This window comes from Equus asinus, chromosome 5 (assembly GCF_041296235.1).
Source record: "Equus asinus isolate D_3611 breed Donkey chromosome 5, EquAss-T2T_v2, whole genome shotgun sequence".
In the NCBI taxonomy this organism is placed as follows: Eukaryota; Metazoa; Chordata; class Mammalia; order Perissodactyla; family Equidae; genus Equus; species Equus asinus.
The window spans coordinates 6,243,010-6,264,410 of NC_091794.1; the positions used below are offsets into that span (position 1 = coordinate 6,243,010).

General features: G+C 42.1%; 2 protein-coding genes across 8 annotated transcripts in view; both read left to right on the forward strand.

Moving 5' to 3' along the window:
• NXPE3 (neurexophilin and PC-esterase domain family member 3) overlaps nt 1–11,666 on the forward strand; it is a 47,357-nt gene extending 35,691 nt beyond the window's left edge. For 3 of the 7 annotated variants that reach the window (XM_070508679.1, XM_070508680.1, XM_070508681.1), the window contains 2 exons: nt 5,932–6,138; nt 8,504–11,660. In XM_070508679.1, coding sequence (XP_070364780.1) covers nt 5,932–6,138; nt 8,504–9,054 — 758 coding nt within the window. In that variant the 3' untranslated portion in view covers nt 9,055–11,660. Of the gene's footprint in view, nt 1–5,931; nt 6,139–8,503 lie in introns of all 7 variants that reach the window. The other 4 variants (XM_070508682.1, XM_070508683.1, XM_070508684.1 and 1 more) reach the window with 2 other exon arrangements.
• A 1,519-nt stretch (nt 11,667–13,185) lies between these two features.
• Nucleotides 13,186–21,401, forward strand: part of NFKBIZ (NFKB inhibitor zeta) — a 29,714-nt gene continuing 21,498 nt past the window's right edge. Inside the window, exons 1-2 of the mRNA XM_070508677.1 lie at nt 13,186–13,602; nt 14,989–15,057. The gene's annotated coding sequence lies outside the window, so the exon portion shown is untranslated. The remainder of the gene's footprint in view (nt 13,603–14,988; nt 15,058–21,401) is intronic.

Genomic DNA, 21,401 nt, shown 5'->3' on the forward strand with positions numbered 1-21,401 from the left:
GCCAGTGTTGGATCCTACATTGCATTTAGTCACCCTGTTTCCTTGGTCTTCACTGTGGCAGTTCCTCAGTCTTTCGTTATCTTCCATGACCTTACTACTCTTGAAGAGCGTTGGTCAGATATTTTTTAGAATGCCTCTAAATTGAGGGTTTTCTTATGATTAGATTGAAATCATGCGTTTTTGGAAAGAATAGCACAGAAATGATGTTGTGTCCTTTTAAGGGGTACATGAGTTGATATGTCTTGAGAACAATGTTAACCGTGATCACTTGATTAAAGTGGTGTCTGCCAGCGCTCTCCACTGTTAACTTTTTTTATGTTTGCATTTACTCAGTATTGTGGGGAGAGACTTTGAGACTGGCAGGCTGTATAATGGCCCCCAAAGATATCCATATCCTAATCCCTTAAAGGCGTGAATGTTACCTCACATGGCAACAGAAACCGCATGTGTGATTAAGGGGAGGGTCTTGAGATGGGGAGAGATTATCTAAATGGGCCCTAAATGCAAACACACCTGTCCTTCTAAGAGGGAGGCAGAGGGAGATTTCTGACAGAAGACAGGAGGCAGTGTGCAGATGGAAGCAGAGAGGGGTTTGAAGATGCCGTGCTGCTGCCTTTAGGAATGGAGAAAGGGGCCGTGAGCCCAAGAATACAGCTCCAGAGAAGGCAAGGGAACAAACTTCCCCAGACCCTCCAGAGAGCACGGCTCTGCCGACACCTTGGTTTTGGCCCAGTGATACTGATTTTGCACTTGTGGCCTCCGGAACTGTAAGAGGATAAATCTGTGTTGTTTTAAGTCACTGAATTTGTGGTAATTTGTTACAGCAGCCACAGGAAACTAAAACAGACTGTAAACATTCTGTTTCTGCTTAAACTTTCATGCACTAATTTTAGCATTCATAGTAGATCTTGCCTGCAGCAGTGATTTCTGTGGTGTTCTAGTGACTTGTTATTATCTCATTCTTGAGACATTTATTAGTTGGAATTTTTCTGTGAGGAGTTGTCCCTTCTTTCCCATTTGTTTAATTACTTCACTATTAATTCATGATTATTTATTCCATTCTGTTGTTCAGCTTGTTCCAGTTTTGGCAATTGGGAACTTTTTCAGTTTGGCTTCTGTGTCCTTTTGACATGCGACGTGCTCTCATCCTTTGTTGTTGTTGTTTTTTTTAAGTACTTCCTTACTTTCTGGCATCACAAGATATTTCAGGCCTATCGTGTACCTTCTTTGCCCTGCCTTGGAAGGGTTCGTAGTCTTTCCACTTTTATTGTTTCACTTGTGAATCCTGTATTTTGAAGGCTTTTTTTCCGCTATGAAATTTTGTTATTTATGTATTAATTGATTTTCCTGCAAGGTAAAATTATTCTAAGATACATATTTAGAGTCTGGGGGATTGCTTGAGATTGCCAGTGCTACCCCCATGCATGGGTGTAATTCCAGTCAAAAGCAAAGAAACAGCTTTTAATTAGGCGAGACCACCTTATCAACGGCAGTGTCTGGTTTCTGACAGATTTTCCCGGTGTCAGAATTACTGCTGAATTTTCATAAGCACCCATCTTGTGGTCCCCAGACCATCATACCTTAATGGCTCAGGGACCTTGATGGCTTCTAACTCCAACAGTAACCAAACCAGAACTCATATTTTTTGGGGAGCTCACTGAGAGTTTAGGATAGGACTAGATCTAAGAGCAATAGAATAATATTAACATCTTTATAGTTCTTTACTGTTTTTCTTTATCTATTGAAATACATCTTATATACAAGAGTGCACACAGATCATAAGCAGAAAGTTCAATGGAGTTTTACGTTTGTTATGTATCTTTGTAACTTGTGGTACGCTGAATTCTAAGATGACTCCCAGTATCCATGACTTTGTACAATCCCTTCCCTTCAATTGTGTTATATGACACAGTTGACTTTGAAAAAAAAGAGGTTATCCTGGCTAGATCTGAGCTAATCAGATAAGCCCTTAACAGGAACCAGGTTCTTCTGGAAGAAAGAGATTGAAAGTGTGAGGATTCCATGTGAGGGAGATTCTCATCGCTGGCTTTAGAGATGAAGGCCACATGGTGAGGAATGGAGGTGGCTTCTAGGAGCTGAAGGGCGTTCCCTGGCTGACAGCCAGCAAGGAAATGAGAGACTCACCCTTACAACCACAAGGAATGGGATTTGGCCAACGATTGGAATGAGCTTCAAGGAGATTCTTCTCCAGAGCCTTCAGAAAGGGACACAGCCCTGCTGACATCCTGATTTCAACCTGTGAGACCTGAGCAGAGAACCTGCTACGCCGTGCCCCAGACTCCCGACCGACAGAACTGTGGATAAGAAATAAATGCCCCCTGTTTTTAAGCCATTTATTGTGGTGATTGGTTACACAGCAATAGAAAACAAATATTAACTACCACCCAGATCAAGATATAGAATGTTTAGAACATAAAGAATATTTCCAGCACTCCAGTATAGCCCTTTACTATTAAAAATGTGCTTTCACTCTATTACAGCGTTGAATTTTCACAGCAACCCTTCTAAATAGCTAGTAATTTTATAGATAATGAAATCAAGGTCCAGGCCCAGTTAACTTTGAAAATCAAAGGGCTCATAGCCTACATATAAAATCCACTGACTGATGTCATTTGGGGAAGGAAGCCCACTCCCACAGCCATAACAATGAGAAGTGTGATCTTTGTACTGAGTGCTGTCTCTACCACTACCTGTCTTTACAACTGTGTGAGAAACTTTGGCCCGTCACTCTGACTTGCTTTCTTCACCTTTAAAAGATACTTGGACTAGCTATTCTGAGTTCCCTTCTAACATTCTCTGAATCTACATGTATTCCTACCTATGCATTTTTAGCTTTCCTCTGTAAAATGCTTAGCTTTTAGGGGACTAAAATATAAAGAAAAAACTAAATTTGCAAGGTTTCGGTGGGGGGAATTCAGGGTAGACTCAAGCCACTGTAGCACTGTGTAGCTGGGCCTGCTCCTGTGGCCAGCGCTGGACAGGGTGTGCCACACAGCTGGGCGTGCTCTCCTCCCTCCTTATCTCCCTCGCTAGCGGGCTTTCCTCTGCTCCTGTCCCTTGGTCAGGGGATTGTTTGACTCCATTTCTTCTCTTTCTTGTCTGTCTGTCCCTTCAGGAACCACGCACTCTCCTTTGGCCTCCTTTTCTGTTCTTACATCTACTGATAGTTCCATGCTTCAAAATTAAGGGACCTGTGCACACACACCTCTCCCACCCCTAATTCACACTGTGTCCCCCTCGTCCAGCTCTTTCTAAAGAGTTTAGGGAAATTTATCTCTCTGCCTTTTTCTCATTTAGTCCCATTTGTGGCCCAAATGGCCCTCATTATGGCTAATTAATGACATGGGATGATGCCCTTTGGAGGAAAATGTAAGCCGTGGGCTTTAAAGAGAAGCAGGGACCTTACTTGCAAGTAGTGAAAACTCTCCCATCTGAGTTCGCATCAATACCTTCATAGCTGCCTCTCCAGCCACCTGCCTGTACAGTTCTTCCCTCACCATAAATATTCAGGATAACCAGAAAGTTGAGGAATAACACATTTCTGTTTTTTAATTATTTTTATTCCACATGTATAGTACATTAGGGGTTGTATTATCGATTTCAGAGGCTTTCATATCTCAGTTATCTTACATGAAAATGCATCTGAGTTCCCAGAAAGGCTGACTTTTTGAACAGCTTCAGCCTGCTTAAAATCCTATTAGTCAGGAAGTGTGTTGGTCCCAGCCGACCCTAAGAGGGCAGTGTAGGCTCATGCATTTCACTGCAAAGGTCCCATCTGTTATCCAGTGCTGCCTGTTTAAAGATTAATGTCAGGTTCAGTCATTGATCTGCTTTGCTTGAGTTAACTCTGGCAGTAAATCTAATTAACATTTGAATGGAAATGGTAATTGTTTCCTGTTGATGTACACTTTTCTTTATAACATATTTCACTCAGAATAGACAGTAAAACTGGAAACTTCAAAATCACTGTAAATTGCTGTCTTAGTAAATGTTTTCTCCGGGCCATAGGCCTCTGGCCGGGAGCCCTCGGCCTGTGCATCCTTGCCGTGCTGCTGTGGTGCGTGAGCTCCATGCGAGGTGTAGTACCATGGTGAAGCCACACTCGGTAACGTGTTGAGAAATTTTTTTTTTTAACTATTGGTTTTTATTTTTTTTCTGCTTTTTCTCCCCAAATCCCCCCAGTACATAGTTGTATATTTTAGTTGTGGGTCCTTCTAGTTGTGGCATATGGGACGCCGCCTCAGCATGGCCTGATGAGCGGTGCCATGTCCATGCCCAGGATCCAAACCAGTCAAACCCTGGGCTTCCGAAGTGGAATGCGTGAACTTAACCACTTGGCCACAGGGCTGGCCCCGAGAAATTGTTTTTGAATAAACCAAATCAATATTTACCTTACCGCCCATTTTTCCTTTGGTAATCACATTTGCCAAATAAAGCTTTTAAAAATGCTGTTTACTTTACAGTTTTGGCCCTGAACCTGCAAAGAATTAGATGCCTAAGAAAAAAGATTAAATCTGCACTGTCAAATAGGGCATCTTCTTTGAAGGGAATAAAACCAGAATAATTTTGAATAATATGGATAATATCAAGAAGTTAAATAAGCTGAAAATAGTCACAAATAGGGGACTCATTTAAATTTCTGAGTCGTATAACCTTTTGGATTTCGAATTGTATTTAATGGGTGAGACTGTAGAATTACTGGATAATGATCAAGGTTCGAACCTTGGGATGTGTAAGAAAGTGATATAAAATGATTAGTGGTTTTTTTGAAGACCGTACATTTGAGTAAGTGTTAGAAATGAGTAAGTGTACACCTTCAGGACAAAAGCCAAAAAGAAAATGGCTGGCATAGACAGACATGTTTTTGAGAGGCGACGTGGCACAGTGATTAAGAGCACGGGCTTTAGGGCTCACCGGCTTGGGTCGGGTCCTGGCTTTGCCACATGCTGTCTCTGGGGCCCAGGTCAGGTTGCTTCCCTGTTCTGAAAGGTAGGGATAATAATAGGACCTACCTTAAAGGGTTATCATGAGCATCATACGAGATAATAGGTTTAATTGCTCAGAACAGTGTCTGGTGCAAAGTGAACTTGCAGGAAATATTAGCTCTCCCTGTCTGTTTTGAAGCATGTGAGCTTGTTGGTTCCACAGTGGTATTTTCCAGGGGAGGTATTAGGGCAGAAGGATGTTGACTCTCCCTCTGAAAGGTGTCCTGGCGCTGTGCGATGGTGTGTAGCTAGGCTACAGCCATGAGTACACACTACTGATGCATTTTAATATTGTCCTTTGTGTGTAAAGACCTCCTGAGCCTTTTGTGTTGTGGGGACTAATCCTTGAGACTGTATGTTATTGGCCTGTCTCTGAATTAAGTGGTGGTTTTCTGAATTAACAGTTGATTGTAGGAACCCTGGGTTAAAACTCCTTGTGAGGGGCGGAGAAGCAGTGGACTAATATTACTACATGTGTAATGTGTAAAATTATACACACGTGCATGTGTAAAATATGAATTTAAGTTGTTGCTTGCCTCACAGGTGTTTGGATGAGAAACTCTTCTCCTGGGATAACGCTGGACAATGCTTATAGCAACACATTTCCTCAGTTTTTGCCTGCCTTTATTTTTGGCTTAGATAGAAATGTGAATAATCAGAGGGAATGCTCAAAGTCCCCTTTGCTCCTTCTGTCCACCAGTACCCTCATACCCAGGTCAGATCTTCCCATTTTTGTGCAAAAGAGAACCTTTTGTAGAGAGGGGAAAGTCTGGGATTTCTTTGAGATGTGACAGCAGGAAATGTGACCCATATGTCAGCAGGCTAACAAATGTAGGGGCATAATTGTGTTTCTTAGAACATTTTCCATGTATGGTTTATTAGAGGAGAATTTCAGAATATCTTATTTTTTCCTTTTTCTTTTCAGAAACTAACAACCTCGAACTATCCCAAGGCTCAGGAACTTTTCCTTCTGGGTATTATTACAAAGATCAGTGGATGCCCAGAAAGTTTAAGATGCGCCAGTTTAATGACCCTGACAACATTACAGAATGCTTACAGAGAAAAGTGGTGTATTTATTTGGTGACTCGACAATCAGGCAGTGGTTTGAATACCTTACTACGTTTGTTCCAGGTTGGTGCTTTGCTTTTTGTTTCATAACTCTTTCCCACATGTACAAAATCAGCTTTGAAACAAGCAGGCTCACTCCGGGGCCTGAAGAAAGACGTCAGACCATCAAGCAGTTACTTCTCTGTAGGACTGAAGAGTGTCCTAACCCTGGAGATGTGTGACAGTTTCTCATCAGCAGTGGGGTTGTGATGTGCTGTTGGAAGCACTGGGTTCTCATTGAAGTTCATTGCACTGGTTAGCTGTGTGACCCTGGACGTTTACCTCTCAGGGCTTCATTTCTCCGTGTGAGAGATGAGGCAGCTGGACAATTATCACCTCACGGGTGCCTTTCACTTCTCATATTCTGGGCTGTAAAATAGAGGTGGACGTTTCCAGTTGTTTTTCTCCTAGTTTTCTTTGGTTCAACTCCAAGGTTATAATAGACTTAACTGGAAGGAAGCAGCCAAACTGACTGTGGTCATGTTAGTGCATCCATGCAGCAGAGCCATCCTTGGATTTCATCCGTTGGGCAGTCCACTGGTGTGACCTGGGATGGAGCTGGCTCCTACTGGGAGAAGCTGGGTATGCTCCAGCATTCTTAGATTCTTGATATCACTGTTGGGCTCTGGGGCTGCCCTCCAGACTTGGAATAAAATCCCACTCATTGGAGGGCCATCCCTTATTCACAGTGGGCCTTTTCCTCTTCCTGGAAGAGGTGTGGATGGGGTGAGGATGGGTAGACTCCAGGCAACAGGACTAAGGACCCTGCTTACAATTTAAGGAGCTGACAAATAGTTCTGTGGAAACTGTTTTTGATGGCTGTATATGCGCAGGGCTATTCATAAAGCAAATTCCTATGGTTTGTTGTGAGTTGTTGTTTGTGATGTTTTTCTTTTTTCTCTCTGATTTATTACAGCAACTTAGTTTCAAATTTAATTTTTAGGAGGAAAGGAGGAAGTAGATATGACCCCCAAAATTAGAAAGTTAATTCCAGTTTTTGTTTTGCTTTTTTTTTCTTGAAAGAGACATAGCTCAGTTTTAGTTGATAGAGCATAAATTAAAAGTTAGGAGAAGGGAAATAATTTGTGTGGTGTGATGCAAAGCACAGTTTGACGCTGACCGGGAAGGCCCTCCAGGGGTCTATAACGGCCTGATTCTTAAGTTATGATGATGTGGCTTGACAGTAATGTTCACATTCAGTGTCTTGATCGTTTTCCACCTACCCTGTGCAGAAAGATTTTCACCTGATAAAGCCTTATGTTGGTGCTTGATCTTAATCAAAAGAAAGAAGAGTTGCTTGAGCTTCTATTCCATTTACGTGGGGCCAAATGCTAAGGAGTAATGAATTAGGTAGGAATGTCTAGATGAGGAGCCTGGGACTGCACAGAGGAAAAAGCGAAACCTTACTTTTAACATTTAAGCACAGTATAAGACAGTCATATTTTGAGGCTACTTCTTTAGAACTGACGGTAAACCCCTTGAGATTGAGGACCATGACTTATCCCTCTGAGCATTGCTGGCTTATAGCACGATAGTGGCTGGCACCAAATGGGGGCTTAGGAAATGTTAGTTGGATTGGGTTGCCAAAAGTTCCTTAGTCATTTGTCTGTAAGGCACTTATGAGAATATTTTGGGGTATGAGACAGACCCTGTTTCCTCATGGGGCATGTGTCAAGTGATGAATGTACAGACAGTCTTTTGGGAGTTACAAGGGAAAATAATCACTGATTCCTGGGGGATCTTCAGAAGATCTTGGAGGAGCTGGACTTTGAAACACATCCTAGATAAAGCGGAGGGAGCGAAGGGATTCTCACTTGTTCTGCTGTCTGTGTTCTTAGGACAGAGATGGAAGTTCTCAGGCTGGAGCATGATTTCCCATCCAATTCAAAGTCAAAGAAACAGGGTTGCTCCTTTCTTTCACTTATTGCAAAAAGAGGTTTTGGTTACTATTATGTGCTCATAAAATTTAAGCTAAAGTTATAGCCCTTGTCCTGGAAGAAATAATATTTATCTGTTAGAACAATAATGTGTAAATGCCAAGTTGATTTCTAGATATTCAACAGTCAGTGCAAACAGGAAGATTTCTTGGCCTAGTAGAGGTAAACAGATGATTTGCTTCTGAGGTATTGACATTGGTATAGAATCTATCACTGATGGTATTACTTGTAGTGTCATGTTTATGGAGTGATTTAAATAATAAACGTTAGAATTAGGGCCAATGCAGGCCAGGGGGCCAGGAGGAAGGAATGTAGGTGTTCCCTGTACATTTTGTATTGTACCTTTCTGTTGTACTTTTGTTTTAAAAACTGTTCTTTGAAGCCACTAAGAATAATCAAAATATATGTGCTTGGTTTGAACAATTTTATGAATTGAGTTTTCCTCGTTTCAGATTTGGTGGAGTTTAACTTGGGTAGTCCCAAGAACGTGGGGCCCTTCCTTGCAGTGGACCAGAAGCACAGCATCCTGCTCAGATACCGCTGCCACGGTCCCCCCATCCGCTTCACTACCGTCTTTAGCAATGAGCTCCGTTATGTGGCGAATGAGCTGAATGGCATCGTGGGAGGGAAGAACACGGTGGTGGCCATAGCTGTATGGTCTCATTTCAGCACCTTCCCCTTGGAAGTGTATATCCGGCGGCTCAGGAACATCCGTCGAGCAGTGGTCCAGCTCCTGGATCGAAGCCCTAAGACTGTGGTAGTCATCCGGACAGCCAACGCCCAAGAGCTGGGGCCTGAGGTGAGCCTTTTCAACAGCGACTGGTACAACTTTCAGCTGGATACCATCCTTCGGAAGATGTTCTCAGGGGTTGGAGTATATCTTGTTGATGCCTGGGAGATGACGCTGGCCCATTATCTACCCCACAAGCTACATCCAGATGAAGTTATTGTGAAGAACCAACTGGACATGTTCTTGTCCTTTGTGTGCCCCTTGGAGACCTAGCCTGCCTGAGGAGACTGGTGGAATCACATTCAGTGACCTCTACCACCTGCATTACAGAAAGTTTATGAGTGGCCCCATGGAGAGATGGCTGCCATTGATATGTACAAAATTTCAAAAAGAGGTGGACTTTAATTACTTGTAAGGAGCTTAGAAAATGCAGATTACGTTTATATCTACCTATAGGATTTTTTCCAATCTTGACTCAGCCATAGGAGAACTATTATTAACAGCATCTGCACTGTAATGCCCTTGTACCAAAGATGCTAGGGAGTGTGTTCGAACTAGCTTCTCCTGGAGGGGAAATCACCGGGCTAAAAAGTGCGAGAAATGTTCTGACCCAACTGGAAGGGACATGTTTGACTGGCAGTGGAGAGTTGGTAGGTTATCTGGTAGAGGAAATTGTGCACATCTGCATGAGTAGCACAGTCGGTCCACCTTCTCGGGGTGAACTAACGAGGCTCATAGTCAGTGGCTCCTGTACCACACTGAAGACTCTGAGTCTCGGGAGTTTCTCTTGATGACCCGCTTTTTCTGAATTACTTGAAAAGGCCAGTGTCCTTGGTCAGAATTTTATAGTGAGAATATTTACACAGTTCTGTGTTTGTCTGGAAAAGAAGCAAAAGGGAAATGTGAAAGAAGTACATGTAAAATCTGTGCATTGAATTGACATTTGCACCGGGTGATTATTATTTATTTGATTCAGCTAAACTTTACGTGATGAATCCTTATTCTAAAATAACCACTTTTGGAACTGGAAGGGGGAAATCAATAAAGGGAAATCTATTTTTGTGTTCTGAAGTTTGAGGGTTTTAAGAATTGACTTTTATGTAAAGAATGCTATTGTTTGTTATAAAGTTGTGGAAATTATTTCCATCAGTTTCAAGTGTTTCTTTTTCGGTTATTTTGAATTGCATACTAAAATTAGTCATTACAATTTAATTGGAAATTAAAGTTAGATATTGAAATCTAGGGCAGGTATTTCTTGATTTGGGCATAAGGCACACATTTTCTCATGCTTGGAAGTAAAAAGCTGCTATTCCTACTGGCTATCTTAAAATAACTGAATTATCAATTTTACTTGACTATCTTTATCTTATTAATTTTAAATGAGTTTAAGTTAATTGGGGCCATTTAGTAAGTACTCTTTTCTTTTTGAGCCACAGTTACAGTCTAGTCTTCTTATCCCAAAATGGACATGTGCAGAAACTGGGGAGGCTTTAGAGAGAAGATAGATGCTTAAAGATGAAAAAATGTACTCTTTAGAAGAATGAGTCGAAGAATTTGGGTGCTTCTGCTGGAATGGTGGGATTCTACACTTGAAGAGACACTAAGGGGAGAGAAAAGATAGAACTAAAGAAATAATACTGCTTCTCTATTGTTTCAGGGGCTTTCCCCATCACGTTTAATTCTGTCATGATCTAATAGCACAGGTAACATTAGCTCCATTTTATAGACAAGGAACTCGAGTTTGGATTTGAACTAAGGTGGGTGAGAGTCCATAGTCCTTTTCAGCTACAACTTGTTGACTTTTGTAAAGAGAGGTTTTCTTTTTCATGAAAGAACTTCTGAGCATTTTCTAAAGCATTGCCAGAGGAGGCTGAGTCATCATCTTCCCAGGGGAATTTCAATTTCCACTTCCTCTCCAGGGCTTTGGAGTAATTCTACTTGTTTGTGCAAATGATTTCTTGTAACCCTGTCCACTTTTTATTTTTTGATTTAGTGACATAAGGTCCTAAAGATTTGATGACATAGTTTCTTGAAGTATTCTCATTCACTTCTGTCCCTCTTCTTATTTGTCTTTCTACTGTCTGGTGTGGAAGTTTTAAAAAAATGCCTAAGTGTGGAGTTTGGAATATTACCTAAATCTATCTCAGATTTAGACAACTAGATACAATATTTTAATTTCTTCTGAAAAGTTTATTTTAGGCCAGTACCACATAGTTGTGAATATTAGCATGCCAGCCATATAACATAGTTTGTTTTAAGTATATATTTTCCATTGTAAATATATAGGGCATCATAATTTTTAAAAACGAAAATCTAGAGGAAGAAAATCTATGACTAGAATCCATAATTCTGTCATCTGAATGCAATGAGCATTGGCACTTGAGTATATTTTCTTCCCGGTTTTTTTGACCACATAGCTATAATCACAGGGAATATGTAATTTATATCTGTTTTTTTTTATTTAACATACAAGTATTTTTTCATAACTTAATTATAAAAATCTGCCTAACAGTTCAGCTAATGATGTTACCATTATTTACATAAGTTGGCCATTATGGTTGGACATTTAGGTTTATAATAAGATATTATAACAGTGGTTTATATACAATTTCCTGGGTTGGCATATGGATTTTTATTTTGGAACAACAGCATTAATTTCATTTAGTGGATCTCCTCATATTCTAGAACTCAAATGATTGATTTGATGCTACTTGTGAAAGACAGAATCCATAATAAGGTCCTTCTATGCAAATTACATTTCATAGAAGTTATCCTATTAAAAGTAACATTTCTTTAGCAGATAGAAAACAGACCTTTGGTGTTCCAATATGATCCATTTTACTATTTTGAACAACCATCATTTTATTAAATACCAATTGACTGACACTTCCTGGCTCCCGGTATTAAGTTTCAGAATGATACATTGGGGTGCTTGACAAGAATATATATGGTAAGCCTGTACCTGTCCATGTGTTAATATGCCAGAGGTGAGTCTGTTTCTGGTGGGTCTATTGAAGGAAACAGCAATTTCCAAGAGAGGTACAGGAAAATAAACACCCAAAGGAAACAGCAGAAACAAGCTCCCCCCGCCCCCCCAAAAAGCTGCTCAGGATTATCTTTGCAGGTCCAGGTGAATTCAGCTGTTAAACATTAAGTAATTGCTTATGGCAGAAATTCCACTTGAAGTATCTTCATTCTCTTGTGTTAAGCATTATTCTCCCCGGAGTCTATGCCTACGGTGGAGTCTCGTGCACTTAGAGCGCCTGACGACTCAGTGTGCAGTAAGTACGTGATCTCGAGAGTGCTCTTTTTTTTGTGAGGAAGATTCGCCCTGAGCTAACATCTGTGCCAATCCTCCTCTACTTTGTACGTGGAACACCTCCACAGCAGGGCTGATGAGAGGAGTAGGTTGGCGCGCGGGATCCAAGCCTGCAAACCTGGGCCGCCCAAGTGGAGCACATGGAACTTTACTTGGCCACAGGCTGGACCCTCGAAGGTGCTCGTTTTCTCTGTGAAAAAGACCACAGTCCCCGCCTGTGTGCTAGGGTCACTTAGGAATCCTGGGTGTGTGGGGGATGGCGGTAGATGCGAGGGTTGTTGAGGGCAGAAGTTTCTGAGATACAGAAGGTAGGAGGGTACAACGCTCCTCACCAGCTTCAGTCTAACCTGTCTCTTGAAAGTGCACTTACATTTTAAGGTTTTTAAAAAGTGTGCCCTTAAGTGTGCCATGTTTTGCTTTTCAGTATTCTGCATTAAATGAGAGGAAGTCAGGCTTCTTTGAGAAGGACCTTCTGTTGTTTTGAAGTTTTAAGGACCTGATGTTTGGCTCTAGATGCCCATTCCTGTAGGAAAGCCAGACATTTCTGGTCTTTATTGTAAAGCTGGATTCTAACACTGCCTGAGGGAGAAAAGGCAGCAGTACAGAGACGACAGGAGCAAGTGTCCCAAAATAGAAGCCACAGTGAAACTAAATGTCATAGGAGAAATCCTTTCATTGTCGTGCAATGGATCATTCATTCTGTTAAGTTCGCCCCTTCTCCCCCTCCCCCATGAAAATTACGTGATCTTCACGTTGTAGGACCGCTGCTTTTTATGTCACAGATTCCTGGTCCTTTGATTTGTCAGTAAAGGCGCGAGACAGCGATCCTTCCTTTCGATTGCCACGTTTAAAAAGCTGTGTTGTAGAAAGTACCTGCCCCCTCCCCCACGCCCCCGCGCGCACTTTTAGGGGCCTTACAGAAAAGGCGAAAGGAGAAGAAGGTGAATCTAATGAGGAGGCAACCGTAATGCCCGGCAGTGGACTCAGGGAGACATTTTCAAAAGGCATCCCTAAGAAAAACGTCTGTAGATGGGCTGCTGACTCCTGTGCGCGGCTCCAGTCCGTGTCTTGGAGCCAGCCCTCGCGGGGAATGTCCGGACTCGAGTTGGTACCTTTTCGGCCTGGGAATTTCCAGAGTGCAGAAAAAAATCCAGAACCTCGTCCTTGCTGCCCCTCCCGCCTCCTCTGTGCCCACGCACCCCGGTTCCAACCAGAGTCTGACCGTCTACTGTGTTTTAGAAACGGGTCCCCAGCTCTCCCCGCCCCCACCCTCTAGAGCACGCACGAACCCTATAAAGGGGGCCGGGGAGCGGGGCTGGCCTCCTCTGGCCACGAGTTCTTAGAGAAAAAGGCTGCTTAGCTGCTCTGCTTATCATGTAACCTCAAAAGGAAACTGATCGTCTCTCTCATGCTCTCACGTACTTGGGCGATTATCGCTGATCACAACTGGAAACAATTGATTTGCCTTTACGTATTTGTATGACTTGACTCTTCAAACAGAGGTATATTTTTATTATTTGATATTTAGTATGAAAAAGTATCTTAAATGCTAAGCTTCCCCTCCCCCCACCCCCATATTCAAATTCTTTCCTTTGGAGTCACTTTCTGATATTTGGGTAATCATATTTGTTTGGGGGCAAAATATTGGGGGGCAGTTTTTTGGGGTAACAAAATCTGGGATGTTTTTATAGTTCAGTAATGACTATGAATCATGTCTGTTTGCCTTAAGGCCCAGGAAGGACTAGGATGCTGATGGAGGAGGTGGATAGGATGGGTGATGAAAGCAGTGTAACAATTTATGTTCTGTCAGTCATGTACGACTGTGATGCCCCAAGGCAGAAATGTCCCAGGAGATTGGAGTGTGGATTTAGAGGCCTACTTTCTCACCAAGGCTTGGCATAAAACCATATCTTAGGGAAAAATATATCTGAGTAGATGGAAATGTTATACAGAATATTCTCATTTATTCTTATATTACTTCCGTAAAATTAAAGTATTACAAGACCATTTTATGAATGAGGACAACCTGAAATTTGATGACTTGATCCTCAGATTTATAGCAATCTGAATAAAGTATTTTAAGGGATTTTGTGCTAATAAAAGCACATTTCTAGGTATGATGGATTAGAGATTCTCTCCCAGGGATTAGTGAACTGGCTGTAGTGTGGTGGGGGTGTCCCGAAGAGGATGACAGTTATTATGTAAATTTTATGCCCCTGGTAATGTATATTCCCCCACTTTAAATCTGGCATCTAAAGACATAGATTATCTGGTCAGGTGGGATATTTTTTACCCCTCTTAGACAGTAGGTTGTTTAGACGAAGGAGAGGAAAATTTCCCAGGCTTGTTCACTACCTTCCATAGTCCCTGACAGAGGAGGGATCAGCCACCCGGACCATGGAAACAAGCAGATCAACCTCAAGTCTTGTTTGGCTTCAGAATACAATGTATGATCCACGACCCTTCCCCATCGTTTTTCTAACATTGTTTTGTTTAGGTTGAAGAGACAGTTGGGCAGGATGCAAGTAAGGAGCCCTGGGGGTGACTGAAGAGTGAGTCTGGGATCAGTTAGCCCAAGAAATCAGGCGCAACCCATATAATGTTAAACATTTGGCAGCATCCTTTCCAGAATGGTGGTGATGACATGGTCAGAATAATCTAGTCTGGAGACAGGCTTTTCCTCACCGAGGAGATGGAGGCAAACCTTTCTCATTCTCTTTTGTCCTGAAAGAAGTCCCACTCTCAGAATTTGAAGAGCCGTGGAGAGCACTACTGAAGGGGACAATTTTCCAAGTGTTCTGAGACCCACAATGGATTGCTCCTGAGAAAACCATTTCTTTTTGGCTCATAGCTGGCACTGATCTGGCGGTCTCTTAATTTTCCCCCAGGTCGACGGGAAGACCAGGAGGCTGAACGTCACCTTTTGGCTTTCTTGGCCTGATGCTGAACTCCTGAGGGTGAGAAAGGCGGATATTTCTAAACAAATAGGATCCGATGTTACCTGGGCCTTGGCCGATGTCGTCAAAATGGGCAGTGTGATGTTTTCTAAAGTTTCTAAGATTCTTGGATCTCTTAAATCAATCAATTTTGAAATGGTCTCAAAGCTACTATGAATTTTACTTATAGGCATTTTACTGTGATTTCTTGTGAACTAGGAATTTTTGGTGGGTTAGCATCTTTTTGAACCAATTTGAATTTCCACTGTTTTCTGTGAGAGGAGGACACATGAAAACGTCTAAGAGGGGAATTCAGCTCTGTGCTGACAGTTTCAGAGTTATGTAATCTTCAACAGGCTCAGAGAGCGTCGTGCCCCCTGCAGTTTCGGTGAAGACACTCATTCACTCATTGAAGCTGGCAAATGTGGTTTCTGAGTAAAGCACTTCCTGTTCTTTTAATTTAGGACCGTCTGTGAGGTAAAACACTTTCCCTCCAAAGTTAGTGGGTGAAAATATTTCACTGCTCCTCGGAGGAGTTACCGGATAGGGAAATAACACTTATTAAACCCTTGTTTTGGGAGTTGACCAGCTCTGTCTCATTTAGCCCTCAGAATAGCATCTGAGGTAGATGTAATTAGCCTTATTTTATAGGTGAGGAAACTGAGGCTCAGAAGGACTGAGCAGTTGGTTCAAGGTCCCCCAGATAGTAAGTGGCAGAGCTTAGATTTGAATCTGAGGGGCCTTCTCTCTATAGCCAGTGCCATTGCCGCCAGGCCGCTGGGATATTAACAGAGGTCAACCTCTGTCCAGGGCTCTGATTTCCCTGGGGTCCTTCCCTTTCCCTGGCTCCCACCTGGCTAACGCCTACTCCCTGTTCAGATTTAACTGAGAAAGTTTTAGTTGATACATACATAACCTTTCATATTTTAAGAAGACCACAGGGCAATCTTTCATACCTCAAAGAGTGAAGCAATATGGTGGAATTGCTGGGAGTGGTTGGGCTGATGTTTGGGGAGAGGCAGCCTCTGACTTATTCGGCCATTTTTGGACACAACAGCTGGGATTATAAAGAAAGGGGAATCCTGCTGCTCAGTCACTGGCTTCTCGCAGGACAATTCCTTCCAGGCGGGAAAGCTGAGGCTTGGAAGGGCATTTCTAGTCACACCCCTGCTGAAGGGCCCTGCTGCTGCTTCTGAAGAGAGGAGCTGTGGGCACCTGGCAGACCCATTCACCTGCTCTCTACCGTCCCTGCTATTGCAGAGTGAGTTACTAACTCCCCAAATTAACTTCTGTCAGAGGTAGCCCCCAGGGTAGAAATTTGCATGTTTTGTATCTGGTGATTTTTTTTTTTAAATTTCACATTATCCTTTTCTAGTTTGCATTTCCTATAGACTTTATAGTGTAAGATGAGTGCAGTAATAAATAAATCTACTTGGATGGTTGAAAAAATAAAATGCTCCCATGAATTAAGAAAGACTTTGATATTCATCTTTTAAGGCAGTGCTTCTCAAATTTTAATATGTGTAAGTATTACCTGGAGATCTTGTTGAACTACAGATTCTGTTTCAGATGATCTAGGGTGGAGCTTATAATGCTGCATCTTTAACAATCTCCCACGTGATGCTGATGTTGCTGGCCCAAGGTCTACACTTTGAGTAGCAAAATTATAAGGCTCCTTAAGTTCCAGTTAATAAGAAAAATTATGCTGTTTTTCTATAAAATCTGCATATGTCATTTTACCATGTAGGAAAGTAAATTCTGTCATTGTTATAAACAACAATGGTAATGCTACATTCTATATAAATGATACCAAATATCTGAATTTAACTTCTCGAAATTCTGTTAATCACCTGGATGTTATATCTATATGATATAGGTCCATATCTATACGTTATATATGTTACATCTATATATCTATACGATGTTATATCTATACGATCCAGATGTTTGGAGACATTAAAAATGAATTTCTCACTTTTTGTTTAGATGTTTAGCTGTGGCAGATGCTTTTAAGATTGGTGTAAGACTTTTGGACACATTTTAGCTTTGGTTAGTATGTGTGCATCCACAGTCCTCTGATTATTTTAGTCAAATTTGCTATTTGTCATAACACTCATTGTCTAGATTGGCTAATACTGTAAATCATGCTGTCTCAAAAAGGGTGATATTGTCCCCAAGAGGGAAAATTGTTTTTTTGGGGGGAATATGTTAGATATTACAATGGTTTCGGACCCTCTAAAGGACCATAGAACAGCAGAGTATCTGTGGTTTTAAACTTTCATCAGGAGACAATTAGGGAAGAAATGTCCACAAAGGCTCCTTAGGGGCTGTGATAATGACAGCAAGGCTGAAACACTTAGCTGTAATGCTCTAGACACACTTAACTCCATCGAGGTCAACAAGATTCTTCTCGGGCCTGTGGTCTCTTTGTGTGTCTTGCTCTGTGTCTGCATCATTGCTATGAATTTTTAATACCTGCTTCCAGAAGAGGGGTGATTTCTTTTTTTTTCCCCATATTTCTTTATTTCAGGAACATTTTCTTCTATTACATTCTTAAATGTGTTTAATATTTTAAGAAATTGTGATAAAATATACATAACAAAATTTACCATCTTAACTATTTTTAAATGTATAGTTCAGTGGCATTACGTACGTTCACATTGTTGTGCAACCATCACTATTATTCATCTTCAGAAATTTTTCATCTCCTAAAACTGAAACTCCACGCCCATTAAACAATGACTCTCCATTCCTCCCTCCCCCAGCCCTTGACAACAACCATTCTACTTTCTGTCTCTATGAATTTGACGACTCTAGGTACCTCATATAAGTGGAATATACTATTTGTCCTTCTGTGACTGTTTTATTTCACTTGGCATAATGTCCTCAAGTTTCATCCATGTAGCAGCATGTGTCAGAAGTTCCTTCTTTTATCAGGCTGAAGAATATTTCATTGTATGTGTGTCTTCCACTTTTCCAGTCATCTGTGGATGGATGCTGGGGTTCCTTCTTCCTTTTGTTTATTAGGAATAATGCTTCTATGAACATGAGTGTACAAGTATCTGTTTGAGTCCCTGATTTCAATTCTTTTGAGTGTATACCTAGAAGTAGAATTGCTGGATCATATGGTAATTGTATCTTTAATATTTCGAGGAACTGCCATACTGTTTTCTACAGCAGCCGCACCATGATGGTTTCTTTTTAACTCATTTTGTGCAGTGTTTGGCAGAGTGCAGTGAAAAAGTGTGTACACCATGAAAAGTGACAGGAAGTGATATGAAATTCAGAGTAGATAATCTACTGAATGTTTCAGCACCATGACTATTAAAACAAATCAACCTCCCCTTCATACTCATCCTTGTGGGTCTACCTACTCACACACTTACAAACACTTGCATGGCTGGGAATAACTCCTATGAGAATCGTTGAGGTGATGCACTTAGATCCATATGGGTCAGATCCTTTTGAAGATGTGAACCACTTGCTGTGGAATCCCACATTTCAAAGAAACCGAGAGAGGCGTGTGGGAGGTTTCAAAGGGCTGGAGCTACAAAAGCGATCCACAGAGGTGAGTGAAGATTAACTGAACGGAGAAACCTTGAGGAGGGGAATTGTGTGAGTTCAGATTTTCATCCTCCTCTTCATTTCCTCTGCCTCCTTCCCTCCCCTCTGCAGTGTAAGCACATGGTCACTCTGTGAGTTTTGGTTGAACAAACAACCCAGAATGGGAAAAAAAGTGAAGGAATTCTTTAATTGTTTCCTAATCTATGAAAAACTATTTTGAAGACTATAAGAACTTTCTATTTTATACCTCTGTCAAGGGTAAAGGAGGTGGGTTTAATTAGGGGTGGAGGAGACTGAAGACGAGCACCGGGCAAGGTCTCTTGAGTCTACAGGTGGCATCTATGACCTGGAGCTGGCTGAAGGATGGCAGATGCAGACACGTCATGGACCTGCCCAGCTCTGCTGTTGTGTGCTGATGTTTCATTTCTTTTAAACAGCCAATGAAAACAGGTTTTGTTTTGTTTTGTTTTTTTGTGGTGTTGAACAGCATCCAGCATTAAGATAACAAAGGGATTCTTAAACGCAACACTAATGTCAAAATCGAGGGACGGTGTCAGACTGCAGCCAGCCCAAGTGCTTGTAGTAGGCAGAGGTGGACTGTGTGATGACACTGATGTTCAAGGACATGTTCTCTCCATCCCACGCCTCGCTCATGCTTGTCAGTTATCCAGATTTTGTGATGGTTCATTTTGGTGTGGGGGTGGCTTTCTTAAAATGCAGACAGCCTTTAAGAAAGGTTACCATTTTTGTCTTGGTGTGAGTTGCTTTTGAAATCCTTTCTTGATGTTTTCCTGGAAGAGAAGGGCACAGAGACTGCCCGATCGGCCTGCAGGTGTGCGTGAGGTGCAGCACAGGGTGTGGAACGTGAAGATTAGAATCAGACTCTGTGCCTCCGCCCTCCTTCCCCTGGCATCGTATTTCTGTTCTTGGTGCTGCTGCTCAATCGACCTCAGGGCCTCAGAGTTCCCTCTGACTCTCCTGTGTTCAGTCTGTTGCCAGTCCTCTCGGTTATATGTCTGAAATACCTCTTTAAATAATTCCCCCCTTCTGTTCTCATAGGCACCGCTCGAGTTCAGTTCTTCCTGGCCTGTCACCTTGACTATTGCAGAGTGTCTGTCCTGCTCACCGACACTCGGCTGCTGCTTTATCCTTCCTACAGTATGGTGTCGATCACACTTTTATGCGGTTCAGCCCCCTCATGGCTCCCATGGCTTGTCCCATGAACTCCAGCATGCTCAGGAGCATCAAGGCCCTGGAGGGTAGGGCTTCACACTTGACTCTGATTCTCCTCTTCTCCTGTATTCTCTTCTGCTTGGGCTGGTGGTCCAAAGAGGCTAGAAAGTTAACAATCCAGTACTCAATGGAGCTTTGAAAATGGACAATAATTATGACTACCATCCTTGAGCGTATACTGCGTGCCAGGAGCTGTGCGAGGCATATCGCGTACGCTGCCTCATTTAACCCACGTACTGACTGAATGCAGTTAAGATACCCATCTTATGGGTGAGAAAACAGTCTTAGAGAAGTTAATTAAAGCTATGTGGTTATTAAGTAAATGGAGCTGGGATTTGAACCCAGGTTTGTTTGGCTTCAAAACCCTGTGCTTTTAAGCAGTGGATGAAGATATTACAGGTGAGAATTCTAGCCTGGATAAAAGTTTGGAGCAAGAATGAGTGTGCTGTTTTCCAGAACCATTTGTAAGTTCTGCATGTTGAGCAGCAGGTGGAAGTATGATGGGCTGGTGCATTAGTCTGCTCTGGCTGCCGTCATGCATACCGCACACTGGGTGGCTGAAATAACAGAAATTTATTTTCTCACAGTTTAGGAGGCTAGAAGTCCCAGATAAAAGTGCCAGCAGGGTTGATTTCTCCTGAAGACTCTCTCCTTGGCTTGCAGATGGCGACCTTCTCTCGTGTCTACATACGGTCTTTCCTCTGCACGCACATCCCTGGTGTGTCTTCTAATAAGGTCACCAGGCAGACCGGATTAGGGCACATCCTCATGGCCTTGTTTTAACTTACTTACCTCTTTAAAGGTCCTGTCTCCAAGTCCAGTCACATTCTGAGGTACTGGGGGTTAAGGCTTCAACATATGAACTTTGGGAAGACGCAGTACAGTCCATTACAGATAGATTTGATGCAGCTGGATTTTAGAGGATGTGAAAACCAGGCATGGGAGGTTAGTTTTGAATTGGGAGGTTATAGGGTGCAATTGTGGTCAAGCAGGGGAAAACGTGAATATCATGACTTTCCCAAACAAACTTCTAATTGCTCTTAAACGTCATGGTAGTGAGAATGAGGATTAAGGTGTAGGTGGGAAGCATTTTGGAGAAGAAACTTAGGACTTTTCTACAGTGGAACGAAGGAGCAGAAAGAATCAAATCTTTAAGTCCTCTAGAAATTTCTAGAAAAATAGAGTCTTTTGGTGGGACTAGAGGAGCAAAGGTGAATATGGCATGGTTGGTTTTAGACCTATTGATTATGCTCTTGGTAATGTGGAATCAGAACTCAGAGAAAAGGTCAGAGCTGGAGACAGGCAGCTGGAGTCTTTATCCAGGTCAGAGTTGAATGTGTCGGGAGTGTGGAGGTGTGCTCAGAGGTCAGAGAGGACGGGAGAAAAGAATCCTCAGATCTCAAACTGCATTGCTGCCACATAGGTTTGGAAGATAGTGCACAGGTTTCCCAGGACATCTCTAGCTGAAATATCTCCTCTGGCTATCTCCCTTTGCTGTGCTTTGTTTTCTTCACAGCACATTATCGCCTCCTGGCATTATATTCCTATGGCTGTTTGACTATTGTCTG